This window comes from Stegodyphus dumicola, chromosome X1 (genome assembly GCF_044657685.1).
Source record: "Stegodyphus dumicola isolate Sdum_Otavi_A_Nest chromosome X1, ASM4465768v1".
In the NCBI taxonomy this organism is placed as follows: Eukaryota; Metazoa; Arthropoda; class Arachnida; order Araneae; family Eresidae; genus Stegodyphus; species Stegodyphus dumicola.
This window is the reverse complement of record NC_140780.1, coordinates 65399034-65420414: the sequence shown is the minus strand read 5'-3', so window position 1 is coordinate 65420414 and position 21381 is coordinate 65399034. Positions and strand designations below refer to the sequence as shown.

Here is a 21381-nt window from a genome sequence, read left to right as displayed (position 1 = left end):
ATTGTGAACAGAAAACATAAGACTTAAGTTAAATGTTCATGGAAACTACAAAGGATAAATGTATCAAAATAAATTTAAGTAGGATATTAAATAAAAATATTATCTTGTAGTTTCATTTTCATGACGTGATGAATTGTCATTAAAGGGAGGTCTTTTTTATATTTTTTCTCTTATATTGTTTTCAGAGACGCGTACTGAATAATTTTACCACCAGACTTAAAAATATATTTCTAAAACATATAATCTACTTTTTCATCAACAGCGGGCGCCATTAGTGTATCATCAAAATTAAGATGCAGAAAATATTCCACGTTGCCAATTTTGAAAAACTAAATTTAAACGAAAAGCAGGAGGCCTACAACTCAACCAGCAGCTTAAAACAACTCAAACTCGTGACGTCATTGGCTACGCCTCCTGGTGTGATGTCATCGATGACGTCGTCCTTGGCCCCACCTTTTGTGTGACATCATTGGCCTTCAGCTCCTCGCTCCTCTAGCCACAGAATCCCCATTCTTATAGTACTGGCAGGTCAAACACAATCCTTTGTAGCGGAAGCGTTAGGAGTTTCTCAAAGTGTCATTTCCAGACAATGGAATCGTTTTTTGGAAACTGGAAATGTTTTCCGAAGATCAGGACAAGATCCTTCGCCTGAAACAACACAAAATGAGGATCGGTATTTAACAATAACGGCGAGAAGAAAGCGTACTATATGAACACCACTTTCTTGCAACAGCACCTTCAGAGGTCTACTGGTACCAGAGTTTCAACACAAACTGTTCGAGACCGAGTCCACCATGTGGGTTGTTTGCTCACAGACCTATGGATTGGGTTTCGTTGACACAGGGCCTCCGTGCTGCCCGCAAAAGGTAGGCATAGAAGTATTTGTTTTGGTTGTGAAGGTTCTATCCTTACTTCCCCGGAATGGACTAAAGCCACTGCAATCACCCGTAATTTTGCAAGATTCAGGCAGGTGCTTTGCTAGAGTTTCGAAGTCTCACTGATTGATGTGCTGATTAGCTAGCAGATAAATTGAACAAACTGAAATCATTTTTGTGATATAGACCTGTGCTACAATAGCTTGTAGCGCAGGTCTTTATCACAAAGCTATGCTATTATTTGTAGCTGTGCTACAATGTTGTCAAAGTAACGACATTAGATGGATAATCAAGTGAGGTGAGTTAACCGACGCCCACACTGCGCACGATCATCATGTAAATTTTTCTTTCGAACCATGGAATGGCTGCGAAGCTTCATTTGCTGGTTTAGTTTCAGATATCTTTCCTGCGCTACAATCCAGACAAGATATTTACATCATTCAGGTTAATAAGATTCTGGTGGAATTAGTGACAGTTCCATGAAATTAGTAGTGTGATAAGGCCACATAGAGAATCTTTGTCTCTAGGATGAATGATTTCAGATTGCAATACTACCATTTTCAGAGGTGAAATTCTGTGCAATGAGCTGCCTTTGTTAATGATTCCGGTTGAAGCCTCGAAGGTCACTCCAATATGACAAAGAGATAAAGGAGGTCTTTTTATTAGGGTCATGAGATGGACACTTATGTTATACGAGTGAAGGAATTTTCCCCCCTCCTGGAGTTCAGCGCAAGTAACGACACAGTGAGATATAAAATGTGGTTTCCTGAGAAGAGACGAGATCATTAATTGCTGTCATTTTTATAATATTATTTTCTAAATATTAATTTTTTTTCTTGGCTTGTATTTTCTTCCCTACATAGTTACCCCAAAGCTTTCGCTGTCAGTGTCAGAGTCAGGGGCCTTGGAAGATTTCACCTGCGCGTCCGTCTGCCGGGACATCGTCGAGTAGGCCCGGTTCCGGGCGCAGGTTTGCATGCGTTTATTTGGGCGCTGGATTTAGACAGTTTCTTGACTTATGCGATCATGGACAGGATAGATGCGTTTTTACGGCAACTCATTATTGAGTACGAACGCAAGGAAAAATTAGGTGAATTAGACGCTAGAAAGCTTAAGGAACTTAAGTTTTTCCAACTCATGCTTAGTACATACGATGCTGAATTCAAGGACTTAGACACTGAGGATGATAACCTACAAGAGCAAACACATAATTTAGCTGAGCCACTTGCATAATTTAGCTAAGCCACGTGCATAATTTAGCTGAGCCATAAATGATAACACACATGATGATAAAGTACCGAGCGTTCACACTATCGAGGTTAGTAGCGACAGCGAAATATATAGGAGCCCTATTAGCATAGATGTTAATTGTTCTGGGGATAAAATAACCTTAGACGAAGACACAAGTTCGGACGACGAGTTTTATGCCCAACGCCGGGGGGACAAAACAGTTAGGAGCAGTATTAATAATAAGAATTTGAATAAAAAGCAGAAAAGTCATAATATGACTGAGATGACTAACATACCTGAGCTGCCCGCAGCAAGTAAGGTGCAAGTAAAAATTAATACAAATATCACGACAAATGTGAAAGAGTCTCTTGCAGCTAGTACTACGCATGAAGAAAATAATTCTAATAACACGGCTAGCACTAGCAATGATAACAATTTAATGGATACTAACAGTAACGAACAACCTGCAAATCAAACATTTACTGATAATCAACAAACCACTAAAGGTGACTTCACTAAAAAGAATAAAATCCCAACCATCAAATTAAAGTAAACACTAAGGGATGGAGTAAACGCAGACTCACAATCACTTCATTTCAATGTCCAAGTAAGAGTAAGGACACGTCCCAAAAGTATGCCAACTGTAATTTAGACCACACCTCCAATTTTTGTTTTGGGGGGGTGAGAAATTTCCCAAGAAACCTAATACTAATTCTGATAAACCAAAGACATATGCCAGTCGTGTGACTGAAAATAAATCTTTCGCCCAAGCTTTATCTACTGGAATTTATACGGATACAATCAACGAAGCTAAGAAAGTCTGCTGATTTAGCCGACTAGTATCTGTAATTAAAAGCTCCGGCTTTTTTCTTTCTGAACAAATAAGACAAGTTAAAAACTTAATCAAACCTCTGAACCTAATAATAATGGGCAAGCACAACACTAACAAAGCTCATATTATATTAACATATTGGAACGCTTGCAGCGTTCTTAATAAAGTCACGGAATTGCACAACTTTCTCGCAAATCACGATGTTGATATTGCACTCATTACTGAGACGCACGCTACACCTTGTAGGAATATTAATATTGTTAATTACCGCACATATAGGTGCGACAGAAGGAGTCATAGAGGCAGGGGGTCGCTATTTATGTGCGCAACTCCCTACAGTCCTGTTTAATTAAGGAAGATAGAAATAATAATCACGAGGCGGTCACAGTTGCTGTACACCTTCCTTTTTATGGCACCATGTACTTTACTTCGTCCTACAATCCACCCACAATGCAACTTAATGAAAATATCATCTCAAGCTTCTGCCCTAATGATCAGCCGTTTATCAACCGCCTTCGTAAAAGATCGCATCTTACTTGGAGTCCCCAGGTTAAATTTGAACTTAACCGACTCAATAAGAAAATTAAGAAACTTATTGACTTGCACAGGCATGAAATCTGGGAAGAGAAGATTTTAAATTTCAAACCTACAGCTCACTTTTGGCTTTTATTAAAAGTCTCAAACGTAATATTAGCAGCACTAGGCCCATTTTCACTGACGACGGCATCGCTATTATGAACAAGGACAAGGCTGCGGTTCTCGCAGATTATTTAGAGCAGCAGTTCATGCCAAACAGAACTCCATGTGACATTGATTTCGTTTACGATATTTGCTACAAAGTTAAAAATTGGCTAAACGCTCCTACCGTCAGAGAACAAGTAAAATACGCCTCCCCACTGGAAATTAAAGATTTAATTAAGAAACTTAAGGCCGGCAAAGCACCTGGGCATGACACTATTAGTAATATGGCCATCAAGAGACTACCCATGAACATGATTACGAAGTACACAAACAAGTATCGTAAACGCCTGCCTCAACATCAGCTACTTTCCCAATTGCTGGAAGCACGCTAAAATTATATTATTGCCAAAACCAGGAAAGGACACTACCCGGCCCGAGACTACAGGCCCATTAGCTTACTTTCGGGGCTAGGAAAAGTTTATGAACTCAAGCCCTTCTTAGATGTACTTCCGCCCGAACAGTTCGGATTTCGCGCAAAATTATGTACTTCCAAACAGCTGGTAAGGCTTGTGGAATTTTGCGGAGATGCCTTACACAACACACAAAATGTTGCCATCCTCATGCTGGATGTGGCGAAAGCTTTAGACCGTGTCTGGCATGAGGGGCTGATTTACAAGCTAATTAATTTCAACTTCGAAAGGGAGAATGATTGAGCTCATTGCTTCATTCATCACAAATAGAAGCTTTTCTGTCTCCATCGGTAAAGACGTCTCTAACACTAGAAAAATTAATGCTAGTATACCACAGGACAGCATTTTAGGACGAATTTTATATTTATTATATGTTGCAAACTTTCCGCGCGACCACTTGGATAGAAATAATTTTTTAGGATGTTATGCAGACGAGACAGCTTTAGCTGTGAAGTCTGCTAACGCAAATCATGCTTTAAAGCAGCTGCAGGACATTATACCCAATATTGAATCCTGTTGTACTAAATGGAGGATATCGATCAATGCGGAAAAATCGCAACTACTTGTCATCAGGAGAAAACATACACGGATCCCACTCAAAAGGAAACTTTATCTTTTCAATGAACAGGTGCAAGTCACAAAAGCCAAGTACTTCGGGGTAGTACTGAATCCAAAACTAACTTGAAACGACCATATCACTAATGTGAGGAAAAAGGCTTTCGCTGTAATCAACAATGTAAAGCCCCTTCTTAACAAGTTTTCAAAATTAGATCTACATGAAAGCGGCTTGTGTATATAATGGACATACGGCCTATCATCACATATGCTTCGCCAGCCTGGAATACGGCCAAAAAGAGAGACCTGTACATACTGCAAGTAATTCAGAGTATAATACTTAGAATGATTACTAACGCTCATTACTACGTCAGCAACGCCACTCTGCACAGAGACTTGAAACTTAGTACAGTTGAACAGCATGTGCATAAACTCAACAGGAATTTCTTCATGACAGTTCTTCACTGTGCACATTTGTCTAATTTAAACACACTAAATTATACAATTCTAGACGAGGACTGTGAAATTAGACCACTAGCGGCCCACCTCGCAAATGACTCTAACTTTCCTACTTAATGATTAGTAACATGCAATATAGTGCAATATCTTGTATATAGTGTACATATTGTATATATTTTTCCTTTATATTTTTACTCTTTCTGTATTTGTATTGTATTGTTACTTTAAGACATTTTCTTTTTCTTCAATTAACTTAGGACGTTTTTCACTTGCTGTCCATGATCGCTCTGCTTACTGACCGCACGATGCCTCAGTCCCCTCTTTTTCCACCTCCTCCGCTCCCTCTGGGATACCACGGGCAGATAGTACCATGTGATGCGCCTATGTGGCAAATTTGATTGAGCCGGAAAAACTGCACACTGTGTGGTAGTCCGGCAATAAATTAATCAGTCAGTCAAGAGACTAGACTTCTTTCCTGCTAGAGTTATGAGCATGTTGGCCTGTTAGAACTATTTCTCCTGGTGTATAATGCGATAGAGCATTATTCCTGTTAACAAAATTCAGAAATTACAGGACTAAATATATCAGTCCCATATTGCAGTCCCATACTGCAAGATATGCAAATATTAACGTTTTTATCGTATTGAAATTCATGTTATTGTTAGAACTTGAGTTTGAAATTCATGTCAACCCTGTATTACAACCCGGGGTTTGTGTAGGGGTTTCGGCCACTACACCACAGTATCTATTATGTATGCTTTTTGGTTTTCCTTGAAAGAAGCTATTTCAGGACAATTATTCCATCTTCTACCTCCATTTTTGAGTTAAATACGTCCTTTGTCGGAAAGGTTCCGAGACAAAAGTCGTAAAAAACAAAAAAATTGCATTTACCAAGTAATGATCGTAACTGCTATCAAAGTACTCCCCATTGGCTATCTATACTGGCAACGTTTCTAGAGGTCTTGGAAGCAAGCAAGGAAATCTTCAACTGCGATGCTTGCGAGCTTATTTATCACAGGCCGTTGGATGTCTGCAATAATCTTGATGAAGCTTTCCTTTCAGTCACCAGGGCTCACTTTCGTGGTTTTCCCTATGTGTAACGTGTATACGAGCCAGTTTCCCTTAGAAAGTTCTCCACGAAGGCATCCCTTCCCTTAGGCAGACAGCCCTCGTGTGCTTTGCCATAATTAAATACACCACACCTTTCAGTCACCTTTTCGCTCACGGAAGCATAAAAAACAATAATCTTTGACACAAATGTGGGATCACGTGTTCTATCCAATAGGTTCAGCAGAAATTCTTAGTCTTTCCTCTTTCTGTTCATCTCTTAGTGAGTGACAGACGATTCTTGCATTAAATTTCCATTTCCTTAAATCTTCGCGTAAAAGCTTGTGACACGCATCATGATTTAAATTCAGTTCTTCTAATATCCATATGCATAGTTATACGACGGTCTTCTTGCAATCACTGCCTTACACGCTCCACGTTTGCATCGTTATCAACTCTGAGATTGTCTTAAACCGAAGCTTTGCCTTCACGAAACCTTTTGTGCCACTCCAACTTTGACTTCTTGAAAGTGCCTCGCCTGCATATGCTTGCTTAATCATGTTCCACGTTTTCTTAGGAGTTTTCCCGAGCTTATCGCAGAACTTAATGTTCACTCTTTGCTTACAATCAGCATCCATTGTGTCACCTAACGAATGCGAGAACAATCCTAACAGTGTGTTGCTAAGCACAGCTCTGCCATTTAGTGAGTTTGCACGAAAACAAGCCAAGGTCATATAAAGTAAGAATACATACCAAAGATAACATAAAAACAACATTTGTTCCTTTTTAGTACTGCAAACTCAAAAATTAATAAAATAAATTGTCTTGGAACTTTTCTGACAAAGGATGTATATCAGATTTCATGCTTTCTTGGAAGCTTATGCTCTGGCTGGTCGAGGGCTTGACAGGTTTATTCTTCTGTTTATTCTGTCACTTGTTTTGTCACATTCTTATCTTCTGTTTGGTATTTTATTTAGCTGCGGAAGACATGTTTCTACTTGGTTCTTGTAAGTTAGTCAAAATTGGTTCTTTTGTACACTAATATTACTTTGATTTGACATTGATTTTTTAGGTTTTATGGCAGGATATATTTGGTCGAAGTTGGGAGTTTGGTGCTCAATGCGTCTTCCCCGCCTTAGGCTGTAAATTGGCCAAGCATGTTTTGAACACTTGATGCTTGAATCTAAAATTCTGAGTTTTATGTTACATGTCATGCACTGTTTTTGGAACTAAAAGTGCTTCCGCTTCTTATATACAATTATTTGTACAACTGTCTTGCATAAGTTACAGAATCATTGAAATCAAAAGTTTTCCTCCACTTTTGGATTCACTAGCAGCCCACGCTTAGGATGTCATAAAGAAATTCAACATCAGGTATAGACGATACTAAAGCCTCACCCTATCGGTTATTACAATCGCAACTATTCTGTTTTTCAATATTTTCAATAACAAAATCAAATACATTTACTATTTAAGCCACCACCGTCGACATTTCCATAGAAAGCATAATTCTAAAATATGAGAAAATTTCTAGAAGTATTAAAATTAAGGCTTAGCACATTTCAACTTTCTTAACACTTTTTAGCATTTTTCTAGCATTCTATTTATGGAAATCTAGCGTAAAAAGCGATTTTCATTTGGCAACAGTGATAAATAAGCCGCAGTCCCCAATAAGTTAAATGGATGAAGTAGGAACAGTTTTGGGTAAATAGCAATAGAATATTCTGGCACTAGAATTTCTGTCTTTTTTGCAGTCTGAGTTTTATAAGCGGCGAAGAGGAGTTTAATAAACGACAGTGTTTTTTATTGATTAGTATATCTTTATTCTGGTTCCTGGAAATTTGAACGTAATAAGCATCGAGTACTATATTGTCCTTTAATTCTGTGCTATATAAACTTGCTATGCTAAGAAGGGAATAAAAATGTGCTTATAAAAATGTTCTCTATCTAAGTAATTGTTTAGGTAACTATATTACACTGAAGAAAAAAAATCATTGAAACGAAAACATTATTAGGAAGATCTTTATATTCTAAATCATAAGAGACACGAGGAACTTTTGTTTTAAGAAGTTCAAATAGTTAATCATGTGCACCTCTTTTCTTTTTAAAATATTCAACGCATAAGAATCTTTATTTTGATTTACGTTGAAGAAATATATTTTAATTAGAAAAGAAATTTGAAATATTAAAAACCCGAGATTATTAGAATGAAGTTCCCTGGATATGACGAATGGAATAGCATCAAAGCATTTCAGTATTTTGACAAAATTCATGATTTATATAATGGCATTTTAACGTTTTTAATGGAATAGTCTCGTTTATTATCTAAATTATGGAGATCGCGGAGATCTATAATAGCAGTTATTTGTGTTTTCCTTTTTTAATTTTTTAAAAGCAATAATAAAATTTCATCATAGCTTAGGTAAAAATAATTAGCTATCTTAAGCTCTGTGTATATTTTCAATTAAAATTGTTGTTAATGATATTTGATTTTTACAGAAAATGCCTTGTAAGTAGGAATATTACTGGACATTTAAAACTTAAGTTGCTGATTATGTTATTAACCTTTTTCGTAGGATCCACATATTAGAGGGCCATGGAGACTCAGCAGTTTTTCCCCTTGGAAATTTCATCTTAATATCTTAAATCCTGGTGTAACATTAATAAACATATGTGAGTCTGGAAGAAAACTTAAGCGGGTCAGTTTTATTTGATGCAATAATTGATTAAATTTCACAAATTAATTATATTTTAATGTCGTTATAACGATGTTATATGTATATTATTAATATGCAGGTAAAAAATCTTCGCTATCTTCAGATCAGAAACACAACGATTCAAATTTCATGGCAGGATATTGGAAACAGGTTCGTATACATTTCGTCCTAATTTTCTGCTTTTTTATGTATTTATAGCAATATACTCATTCTCTGTACCGGAGAGAAAGAAAACTTAATGCCATATGAAGTATAAAATATCAGAAAAATTTAGTGATATCAAGAAATAAGTAAATGCTGAAAATGTAACACCTTTATATAGAGAAATATTTAAAAATAAATGTTGAAAACCTTTACATACAGAATTTTTTTAAATTACGCTGTTCTGTATAAACGTGCTAAATAATAAAGAGCCATTTTTTAAATTATCACAATATTTTTGGCCGTATGTGACTAAAAACGAAACCTTGGGGTTGCCAACAATGAGGAATTTTAAATCGAAACTGAGCGCAAGCATTCTTACATGCTGCATATCTGTGCTATTACTTCTGTTGCTTTGTGAGATTCTGGTATTGTGCCAATACATTTCTTTTACCAGGTTGGTAGGAACTTGAGTTGAGATCGCCAAATTCAAATGGGAAAACTACTGGTGCATAAATTTAATTGTTAATATAATATCCATCATTTTTTATGACTTATGTTCATCTTTCAGGCTACATTCCTGTACTTTTGAGGTATTCTTTTGGTTTTACCACAAAATATTTATTCAGTACATTTTCGATTCTTATTTACTGTAAAAGGTTATAGAAACAAGAAAATGTAGCAGTTATTTAAACCGATAAAAATTAAGAGATATTATCTGAAATTTTAGGTGGAGGAAGAATTTCCCATCAAGCTTTTGCCGAATCAATAAGTAATAGCAGTATGTAATTTAGCATTATCTTTTTGAAGAATTACACCAATTGATTTATACTAATTACGTAGCGGTTAGAGCCACTTTCAAATTATCAGAGATAATGAGAGGTACATGATTTGGTTATTGTCTAACAGTTCAAACTGAATCACATCTTTCATATCCCACTATATGCAAAAGAAAACTTTCTTTGGATGCATTCCTGGTTTTTATGTAAGGTTATGGTTCTCGTTTGCACTTAAACACTGTCTATTTCGAGTAACATTAGCATGAAAAATTCGTTTTTGCCTCCACTTACAATTACGCATTAAGAAAGGCTCTATTCATTTGTTGTGAATAGAAAAGGGTAAATCGATACCCGGTTATAATGGTTTCCAACTGTGATTTCATATGAACACAAACATTCGCTCTTGAAAACGTTCGTATTCATTTCAGGTCATCTGTTGTTATTCGCTGTGCGTAGGAAAGCTCCCATTTTTTTCTTCACTGGTGATGCATAGATTCGACTCTGTCAGCATGTTCATCATTTACCACCTTTTCTTCCTCGCTAACTTCTAGGCTCTTCTTCTAAATTAAATCTTAAATTCGGAACCTCCTAAATTGCCCTTGGTATCGTCATTTACTCATGAGAACTGTGTTTATTGAAATATTTCTCCAACCGATTTTTGCAGCATTTCCATGGAGACGAAATTTATAAAGCATGATACGGAAATTATGCAGCTTAACAGATTACATCATTGACCTATGAAGAAAATTAGTAAAATCTGAGTTAATTAATTCATCTGAGTTAAGAAACTCAGCTTTATATTATCAATATTATTGTAAGCTGCAAAAATTTCGGGTGTACTATTGCTTCGGTATTTATTTTGCATGTAAATATTGGGAAACTAGACATGCTTTCGATTAATCCGGTAATTGTACTCTGCAATTTTATATTTGCCGCGTATGATACAGAATATTGTGATAGCTAAAGAAAAATTTCTTTTTTCCCTTTTTAATGTATTTAATTTAAACTGTATAATTTAAAAAATTTCTTAAATATATATTTTATTGTATACTGTTTAAAAATAATAATGCAAAGGTAGAAAAACCATTCTTTCTGAATGTAAAAGCAAAATCTGTGTTACAATGAAGTTGTGCTATTTTTAGGATATTTTTGAGAAACTAAATTATTTTAACTTGTATCTTCAAGAACAAAATAGCAAAATATTAACTTAATAATAAAATTGAAGGTTTTTATTCAAAACATCAACATTTGGAAGAATAGGGTGGAAAATGATAAATTTAAAATGTTTTTGACTATCGACAATTTTATAATTGAATACAAATAATTAATTTCAAAATATTATTCTAGATCACTTAAAAAAAGGCCTTAGAAACACAATTTTGCTAATACTTTATATCGCGTTTTGATTTCAAAATGTTGTCTTAGACTCAAAAAAAATTTTTATTGACATTTATAAGATTATCTGCCATATAAAAACCAAGAGGAATCTGATGAGTTATCGAGTGACTTGAGTTCCCACAGAAATCCTTCACTGAACTCTGGACCGGAGCTAGAACTGAATTCATCACTGCTTCTTGTAATGACCTTAAATGCTCTTCTGCTATTCAGCACCTCATAATTATGCTAAACGACCTTTTTAGTTTAAACGCTTATTAAATCCAACTATTGTTCACCGCTGAAGAAAATATTGCAGATATTATCCTGTAGTGTCAAATATTGCTCTACGGAAGGAGTGCCACGGAAATTTTATCAGTGAAGATTTTACTTGTTATGCAGGAAAACAAGCACATCCAATTCATTAAAACCTGATTTTCTTTCGTTCATTTATGCATACGTGAAACAAATCCTAAAAATATTTCTTTTCATATATGTATTGTTTACCAAAGAAACAAATTATTTATGAGAGATATTTGTTTTTCTCCATACTTGGTCGATTAATAAAAGAGCCAAGACAAATTTCGTTCTGACATTCATTGAGACTTGTAAACGCAATACTTAATTTATTTGTCATATAAATAGAAGAATAAGAAGTCTCATTTAATTGTCTCTTTTCCCTATTGTCTTAGCTTTCTAACACAGAAGATATAATAGAAATATTTTACATGTATACAATGACGCAGATAAAAAACCTTTTGCTTCTAAATACACAAATAGAAAATATCTGTGGATTCATGCAAAAAATTTTTTACTATGCAAAAACCTAAAACGGAAAAATTCAAAATTAGCCTCTGTTAAAGAATTAAAAGATACAGTCCTGTAAAACAACTTAAACAAGGAGTGTCTCGAAAAACTGTAAAGAAAAGTGTAAATTTAATAGTCAAAGCCTATGTAAGAGCATGCTTATAAAATATTTTTGATGATAAAAGGAGTCATGAATGAAAACAATTTACGAAATGATGCTATACAGAAACGCTGCGAACACATTCTTTATAAAGATGCGTTGCAAATTACACTCATGTCCATAAATTAAGGATAATGCAAAATCAGGTAAAGGAAGAGTTAGAAGCAAAACAAATTTGACCTATTTGTAAAGCTTATTTATTAAACAAAAGGTAAAGAGCAAAAAAAAGATGCTATATGTTTGATATTATTAAAAAAATTAGCGATTTTTCCTCCCTGAAGCAAATTACAAAAAACCAATATTACATGGTTGGTATGATTGTTAATACATTGTATGTCTCCCAGACGATGCAATACAGTCCGTACAACGCCTAGGCATGCTGAGTATCAAATTATCGATCTGATCTTGGGGGATATTACACCACTCAAAATGTAATGCTCTTCGAAGTTACGGTAGACATGTAGGAGGAGGTTGACGGGCTGCAACTCGTCGGCCAAGCATGTCCACACGTGCTCTACTGGATTCAAGTCCGGTGAGAATGCTGGCCATTCCATATGGGTGATATCCTCCGATTGAAGACATTCGCTTACGATGTTTGCACGGTGAGGACGGGCGTTGTCATCCATAAACACAAATTGTGCGCCCATGGCGCCCCGAAACAAACGTACATGTTGTTCCAGAATGACGTCCCGATAGATTTGACTTGTCATGGTTCCAATTTGACCACGCAGGTCAGTTCTGGAACCCAGAATAATTCCACCCCAAACGAGCACTCCTGCACCTCCGTAACGGTGTCGTTCAATGATGTTTTCTTGGTGATAACGAGTACCTGGAGCTCTCTATATGAAAGTCCGGCAAGAATCAGACTGCAAGCTAAACCTAGACTCGTCGGAAAACATCAGACAAGCCCACTGTTGCGGTGTCCACAATGCATGCTCTCTACTCCAGGCTAACCGCAGGCGACAGTGAGTTGCAGTATGTGGAACGCATCTGAAAGGTCTACGATCATATAGACCAATCTGCCCTAAGCGTCTGTAAACGGTCTGCCTTGAAATTGTCGTACCAGTGGCTGAAGAGAGCTGACGAGACAGGTCTGAGGCTGTGCTCCGCCTGTTTCTTTTGGCAGTAACTGTCAAATACCGGTCCTCATTCGGCGTTGTAACTCTAGGGCGACCTGTTCTGTAACGTCTACTCACATTACCATCATCTTGGAATCGTTGCCAAAGCCTGAATATGACACTTTGGGCAATTCCAAGTTCGTCTGATACTTCCAGTTGGGTACGCCCACATTCCAAACGGCCGATAATTCTACCACGTAAAAAATCATCCAAATGCGTCCTTTATGTCATAACTATTCGGTTATTGCACTGAAATGCTTATAAAGCGCCTGCGAACAATTTTACTTCTTTGTCTGTATTCCTTATATATCACTCTCTTCACTCTCGTCATTGTGACATACCATCGGTGTCATCTGGTTACTTCCTGAAATTTGCATATGATTCTTGAAGATGTTTGTAGTGATTTTACAGGTGATATATTTATTTTAGAGTTCGATTTTCGCGTGACTCCGAATTATCCTTAATTTATCGACATGAGTGTATTTGTTGTGCATCCTTGTGATTAAAAAAAATTAAACCTGAAAGTACTTATGAAAGCTTTTAAGTTTAACATTAATATCGTTATAAAACGAAATTTTATTTTAAAGCCTGATCAGCGCTTTGGAAATCACCGTTTGCGAATTTTTACTAATCTTATCATTATCGCAACTGAATGATATGTACACACTAAAAAGGCAAAAGAATAACATGGCAAATTTTTTACTTAATAATTCTTATTGCAGATATATATATGTATATATTTGAGATTCAACTAATAAGAAAATAAATTGGAAATAAAAAATATGATAAGAAAAAATAAGATTAATAAAAAGAAATAAACTCTAAATGTGAAATCTATCTTCATAAAAGTTACATATAATAATAAAAATAAGAAAATATATACATAAATATATGAGTGAAATATTTATAAATTGTACACCAGATTTAGTTAGAAATAACTTTATAAATTCTATTGATATATACACTTTATCGAAAGTAAAAAAAAATATAGCAAGATTTAAAAAAATGACTGTAAACGAGAAATGAAATCTAAATGCAAAATGTATCTGAAAAGACAAAAATAGCATTTATAAAATGACAGAATAACTTATTCATTTTCCTTTTAAGAGTCTGAAGGGTTGGTTAATCTAAGAAATTTATATAATGTACGAAAATTTTACTACTTTTGATGAGAGAATTTAAGGCCAAAGGACATGGAATCATCTAAAAATATCGAGCGATTTTTGAAAAATCTTTAAAAATCAGTAAATTACATCAATGATTCAGAATAAACATCGTTTCAATTTTTTTTCTGTTTTTTCCGATAATAAGAGCAGTAAAATTTTGCAATTATTAGTTTGACCGTTAAGCAAGGATATGGGCAAAAAATTTGCTTGACTGTTGTATTTACACACATATATATACAGATGGAGAGCAAAATAATACAAAAATTTGTGAAATAATGAAAAATCTTTATTAATAGGGGGTTGGACTACCCTTTGACTGAAGTACAGATTGAATGTGACGTGGGATAGATGCATAAAGGTCATGGACAATATTTAAAGGAATATTAAGCCATTCCTCCTGCATAGCGGTCTCTAATTCCGAAAGTCCGGATGGAGGCGGAAATCGGGAACAAAGTTTGGACTCCAAATATGCCCATAAATGTTTAATAATATTCAAGTCCAGAGGCTGAGGGGGCTAAGCGAGATGTTCAATTGCATCGTCATGCTCTTCGAACCGTTCTTGAATACACCTAGCAGTGTGGATAGGAGTGCTGTCGTCTTGAAAAAGCGGTCACTTCACAGGGAATACAGTCTGGACAAAAGGATGGACATGATTCCCTAGAATGCTTAGATAGTGATTGGATGTGATCCTCCTATGCAGAATAACAAGTGGCTCAAGACCGCGCTAAGATATCGCACCCCATACCATAATAGCGCCACCCCCATGCTTCACAGTTGGCAAGAGGCAGTCAGGATGAAACGCTTCTTTGGGCGTTTTCCAGACATAACGCGTCCGGTCGTCTGAAATAGAGTGAATGGCGATTCATCTGACCATATTACCTGTTGCCACTGCTGTGGGGACCAGCCTTTGTGATCTCTACGCCATTGGCGTCACTTGAAAGCATTAGTTGCTGTCACCAAGGGCTTACGAATTTCTACTCTGCCATAAATGTTCGCAGCATGAAGTTCCCTTTTGACAGTTATTGTTGAAACGAGATCCTGGAGATGACTGTTAATTTCGGATGTTATCTCAAATACCGACTGCTTGTGCTTTCGGGCTCCTATGCACTTCAAGATCCCTCTATCCCTATTAGCCAGCTTTGACTTTCGGCCACTGTTGTGCTTTGAAGACGTCGTCTTACCATCTTTCGTGTATACTGTCTTAATGGCATTGTGATGGCTGATTGGTAAGGCTGAATCCAATTGATACGATACAATAATGGTTTATCTTTTAATTACACATCTTTATTCCATTCGAATGTCAGATTTCAGATTAACTTCTCCAAGTTATATATTCCATAATGATTTAAACTAAGTACGATAACAATTTATGCTTTCTGCGTCGTAACTTTCTAACAAAGGAAAGATGGCATAAGCAGTAGCGAGGTGCGTAGCGCAAGCGGAGAGGAAGCTTCTTCTGCGTCGCAAAATGGCGCGAGCTCCTTATTTATAGAATTGGTTACGCAACAGACTAGAGAATTATTCTGGAAGGTACTGGTCAAGGGGGAAGATCCTAAATTACGGAAAGTTACTTAGAGGTTGCATGTTTGCATAGAACAAAGCCATCGTATTTTTTTATATTTTACATATTGATCTATACTGAATTTAAAAAAAAATTCCTATCGAGTTGCACGCGGGCTGCTTTTAGATAACCTGTGTGGTAACTTTCATAACTCTGGACCTATCCATCTTTGCGCTATACGATGAAAACACACACAGACAAATTCTGTTTTATTATCATAAATTTAAATATTTTTTTCAGATCTTCATTACATTTATTTTTAATAGTTTCCGTGTTCGTTTCAGATGCATACTAACGTACTATGTGGAATATAGTCCCTTTAAACACGGTGCATATGTTAAGGTGAACACAGACAAAATTCTCTTCCCTTCATATTATCATACTTGTTATGACAATGGTAAATATTTCATTTAATCCTTGTTTAATTTTTGGTGGCAATTGATTTTAAAATTCTATGCTTGTATTATTGTGCATTTGTGGAATTTTTAATTGTGTATATTACGTCATGGAATTATAATGCTGAAAAGAAGTTAAGTTATGATACATCATTTATTAAATAATAATATATAATGTGTAATTATAATTACTTGTTAGTATGATTTACCAGATTTTTTAGCCTCAGGACTATAAGAAAATTGGAAGAAAATCAAAACTATCAGTTTAAATTTCGATTAATACTGTCTGTGGATTTGATTACAAAGTGCAAATGCCGTATGCTAGAATTAGTTCGTAGACAAATAAATACCCAAGGGAAGATCTTTAGTTTAGCTAAATATGTACTTGTTGATAAAACGCTTATACATCTGCACATTAGTTGACAAAATGTTTGTAGTCTGCATTTTTAACTGGAAAAGGTGGTTTGTATCGATATAAGCTATTTGCCTTCTTCTCTCCAATATTAACACTAATCAAGGTACAGTTTGAGTAGGCAATGTACTTTGCAGCATGGAAACTGGAAGCTAAACTGGGGATATCTGACCTGTTTACGGGTAATCGAGATTCAGATTGCAGTTATATAACCTACGACTTCCTGCGTGAGAAAAAAAAATATGTCAGTACTTTTGGATCTGGGAGAAATTTCGGTTTAGGGAAGTGTAAATATTAATACTTGGTACTGATCTCTGACAAGATATTGATTACAAGTATTGTATTACAAGTATATTGATTACAAGTATATTATGACAAGTATATTGATTACAAGAAAGTACAAGAGAAAATCGTGAGACCTTGTGCTTCATAACTTAGTAAGTCTTTCCTTATGAGTGATAAGGAATGGTATTCAGCTTCTGAACAGCACAGGTGATTAAACATAATCAGGAGATGAGAAAGTGGAACGCATGGGCTGACTTGAGACTTAAATTTAATTAACATTCGTAAAGATGTATACGGAAGACGAGTTGTTAACTATCAACATCTTCCATCAAGTCATATTCTGTTGGATGGGCCTTTAAAAAGGAGTGGTAAAACGATACTTTAGATGCTTTTATTTATCTATGACACGTCATTTATGATGTTGTAGAAACATTAGGTAAATTGGAAGCAGGCAAGATGAAATATTAACAACCGCCTTCGCCGGGAGTCTAACTATGGACCTCTGAAATACCGACTCAGTGCGCTGAGCACTACACCACAAAGGCACGCTAGGAAGGAGGTAGAAATACCTTATATACTCCCCCTTTTAAAGGGCAACTGGGGCTTTTAGGGGACCGAATCGCCAAAATCCTGGGTGAGGGTAATGATCATCCAACACCCTTTTAGTTCGGGCACCACTGTAGAGACATTAGGTAATTTGGAAGCAGGGAAGATGAAAAATTAGCAACCGCCTTCGCCGGGAATCGAACCACGGACCTCTGAAATACCGGCTCAGTGTAATGACCACTACACCACGAAGGCACGCTGTGAAGGCGGGAGAAATACCTTATAATGTGTTATGTTTATATCAAAGAAATAGTTTCGTTTTCTTGTTTGATTATTTTCTAATACTGTAGATCAAGTATACGCAGTTTCACAAGATTTTAGGGCTGTGTAAAGCTGGTAAAGATTGTGTGGAATGTGTAAAGGTCTGGTTTGGGGAATATAACGCAGATTGATTTTTTTTTTTTTTCATATTGTCCTAAAGAAACTGCCAAACGTTGACTAGTCACAATGACTAGCAATTCATCCTAACTTGTTTCCTTTAAAATAGCTGTTTACAGAAAGAAGTTTAGTGGAATATTTGATTGTATATATGCAGTCGGGTTCTATGTTACAAGTTTATGAACAAATGAAACAACGACAAGGAATAAGTTTTTCTATTCTTATAGCAAGTCTTATCAAACAGTTCATGGCAAAGAAAGTGTAGTTGTTCTTCATCATTCCACGTGCTCGCGAGACTTACACATGCGATATTTTGCTTTTCTAAGTCAAGCCTCAAATGATGTTTCAAAAATTCAGAAAGACCGTAAATAATATTTCTGCAGTTGACTTCTACAAAATTGTGCAAAACATGCTGAGAAGAGTGAAACGTTAGAAAGAAAGTGCATAAGTGACGAAACGTTAGAAAAGCTGCTTTCTTCGAGTATCGATTATTTTATGCATTGATTTAAACACTTAAACTGAAGATTTAGCACACTTATGGTTACATATTAATGTAAATAATATTAAATTACTTTTCCTTTTCATTCAAGCCTTCATTATTAGTATTTAAATTAAAATATATTTTATCTGAACATTTAATATATCGTAATGATGGTGTGTTCACGATTTTTGTCTGTGTTAGTATACTTGTTAGTAAGCATGCATCAAGTCCTCATTAAATATCATTTCATGGATATAATCTGTTTCATTTAAAGTGTTTGTTTGAAAACTTAAAAATATTTGAGGAAACCATTTTTTTATTAATATCTGACGAAATGATTGCGTAGTTTTGATTTTAGAAAACAAATTAAATTAAGCTTATAATTTAGTATTGTTAGTTAACATAATAAATTTGCAAAAGATTTATGTAGCTTAGGAGTATGGTGTTTTATAGTGTATGTTTTATAGTGTTTTATAGTGGTGGTGAGTATGGTGTTTTTATTGACATTTTATTCATTCATAGAATATGAAATGTTTCTGATAGGAGTTATGGAAACTCTGATAACGTTTATATTCTAAGTTCCTTACAGGACGATTTGATGTTGCGAATATTACATGTTAAACCTTGCACTTTTAATTTTGCTTTTGAACTTATACTACTGTGTTATTTAAACGGTGTAAAGTAGTAGATATCCTGTTATTTTTTCAGGAATGCGCATAAATCAAAGAAATCACTTTTTTTCATTCAACTACTAAAAAAGAATAAGTGCAGGGTAGTCATAAAAACGCTTCCCCGATATATTAAACCCTAGCAGGCTTATCCGCTCATCCAATCGACATGAAATTTCAGATATTGTTATTTGAAGGTATGCCTTGAAGATTGTGATGATTTAAAACATTAAAGCTCTCGCGTTCACGGTTATAATTACAGCGAAAACATTTCGGAATTTTTGAGAAGCAACACTCACATTTTTCCTGCGCAAATTGATCGGCGCATTGGAAAATCACAAATTGCGTTGGAACGATGTACGTGTGACGAAAATTGCTGGCGTAAAACATGTTCAAAGAAGAACATTATAAAGGACCAGTGACAGCTTAAGAGAGGAGAAGGAAAAGAACTTTTATTGGAATTTCAAGTTTTCAACATGCCCATCTTCGCAGACGATAACGCATTGCATATGGAGATTGTTGACAACAATGAATAACATAACATTGCAGAAGACATCTGTATAACTTTACGTTTTATAGCATCTTTCAATTTTGACAAATATCGTGGATTTAATGTAAACTTCTTACATTTCAGATAATGCCAGAACCAGAACTCTATCGGAGTGAGGGGCCCACCAGCGGCCGAGCGGTAAAGACGCTGAACACTGGTAGTTCGGTCTGAGGTTCGAATCCCGCGAACGGGCTGGCTACATGGGCGTTTTCGTGGTTTTCCCCATGTGTAACGTGTATACGAGCCAGTTTCCCTTAGAAAGTCCTCCACGAAAGGCATCCCTCCCTTTAGGCAGATAGCCCTCGTGTGCTTTGCCATAACTGAATAATCCAAATCCAAATCCTATCGGAGTGAGGTCGGGGGATAGCGGTGGCCACGAAACTGCAAAGCTATGGGAGATGACTCTACCTTGAAACGTTGTACACCTTGAAAATTTGTAATTCCAGTATTTTTCCTCCTTCTTTTGTGTTGTTATTGGTCTTTTACAGTGCTGTTCTTTGCCCGTAATTTTCGTCATACGTGAATCGTTCGAACGTGTTTTTCAGTGCGTTGAGTTCGCACAGGAAAAAAATGAGTGTTGCTATTCGAAAATTTCGAAATTTTTTCACTGTAACCATAGCGGTAAGAGCTACTACTAATACCTTCAAATAACAATATCTGAAATTTCATTTCGATTGGTTGAGCGGATAGGCCTCTAGAAGTTCATATCTCGGGAAAGTTTCTTTATGATCACCCTGTATATATAATTCCCTTTGATTCTCCTCATTTGATGATCTGTTACAGCCGTTGTATTTGTGATTCATCTGAATAGAATTCTGAAAAGTTTGTATCTTAAGAAACGTATTCTTCTGTCCTGCACTTTAATCAGATGGCTAGATTTAAAATAGTACATATTTTGCATGTGTTAAGACAAAGCTAATAAACTTTATCGTACTGTAATATCCTTTTTTAAATTATGTTAATTTGTAATCTGTCATATAGTGTTATAGCTTAAATATCAAGGAGGAAAAAGAATTCTAAAATATTTCTTCCTCTTTGCTCTAAAAATAAGTAACTCTATTACACCTTTTATTTATAGAAACTGAGTGCCGAATGAAGGGATTTTACAGAATATATGCTGTAGATTTCTGGAGTAAACATGGGCCGTTCTCGGAACCTTTACATGTTACTTAACTATTACAAAAATAAAGAGAATTTTCAATAAAAATAAAAAATAATAAAGAAAGTTCTGAACAAAAGTGTTTTTGTACTTTTATTTTGCCCCCGTATTTATGCTTAAATTATATAATGATCAATGTTTCTGCATTTGTATTTAAAAATATAGTTTCGTTTTGTGTCTTAAATATAGTTTCGTGTTTTAGATGTTACGAATATAGCTAGTTCTGTTGACTTAAATTTTATTTACAGTTCTTCTGAATATTCATTGATGCATGTAACGTTGTCAATAGTTCAAAAATTGCATTGCAAATTGTCTACAATACAGTATGGGAGATACTTTTAATATTTACTTTTAATATTTAATTGTAGCACCTGATAGATTTATTAAAACGTATTTTTTGGTGTAGACTGAACATTGAAATGCTTTACACGTACATAGAAGCGTTTTGGTTATTATGTATATTTATGTATATATC

General features: G+C 35.4%; 1 protein-coding gene across 4 annotated transcripts in view; it reads left to right on the top strand.

Moving 5' to 3' along the window:
- The window catches only part of Idua (alpha-L-iduronidase), a 140960-nt gene extending 119975 nt beyond the window's left edge, over positions 1-20985 (top strand). For all 4 annotated transcript variants that reach the window (XM_085807906.1, XM_085807905.1, XM_085807907.1 and 1 more), the window contains 4 exons: positions 8726-8848; positions 8946-9016; positions 16257-16369; positions 20826-20985. In XM_085807906.1, the coding sequence (XP_085664032.1) occupies positions 8726-8848; positions 8946-9016; positions 16257-16369; positions 20826-20920 (402 nt within the window). In that variant the 3' untranslated portion in view covers positions 20921-20985. The remainder of the gene's footprint in view (positions 1-8725; positions 8849-8945; positions 9017-16256; positions 16370-20825) is intronic.
- Positions 20986-21381: the final 396 nt, after the last annotated feature.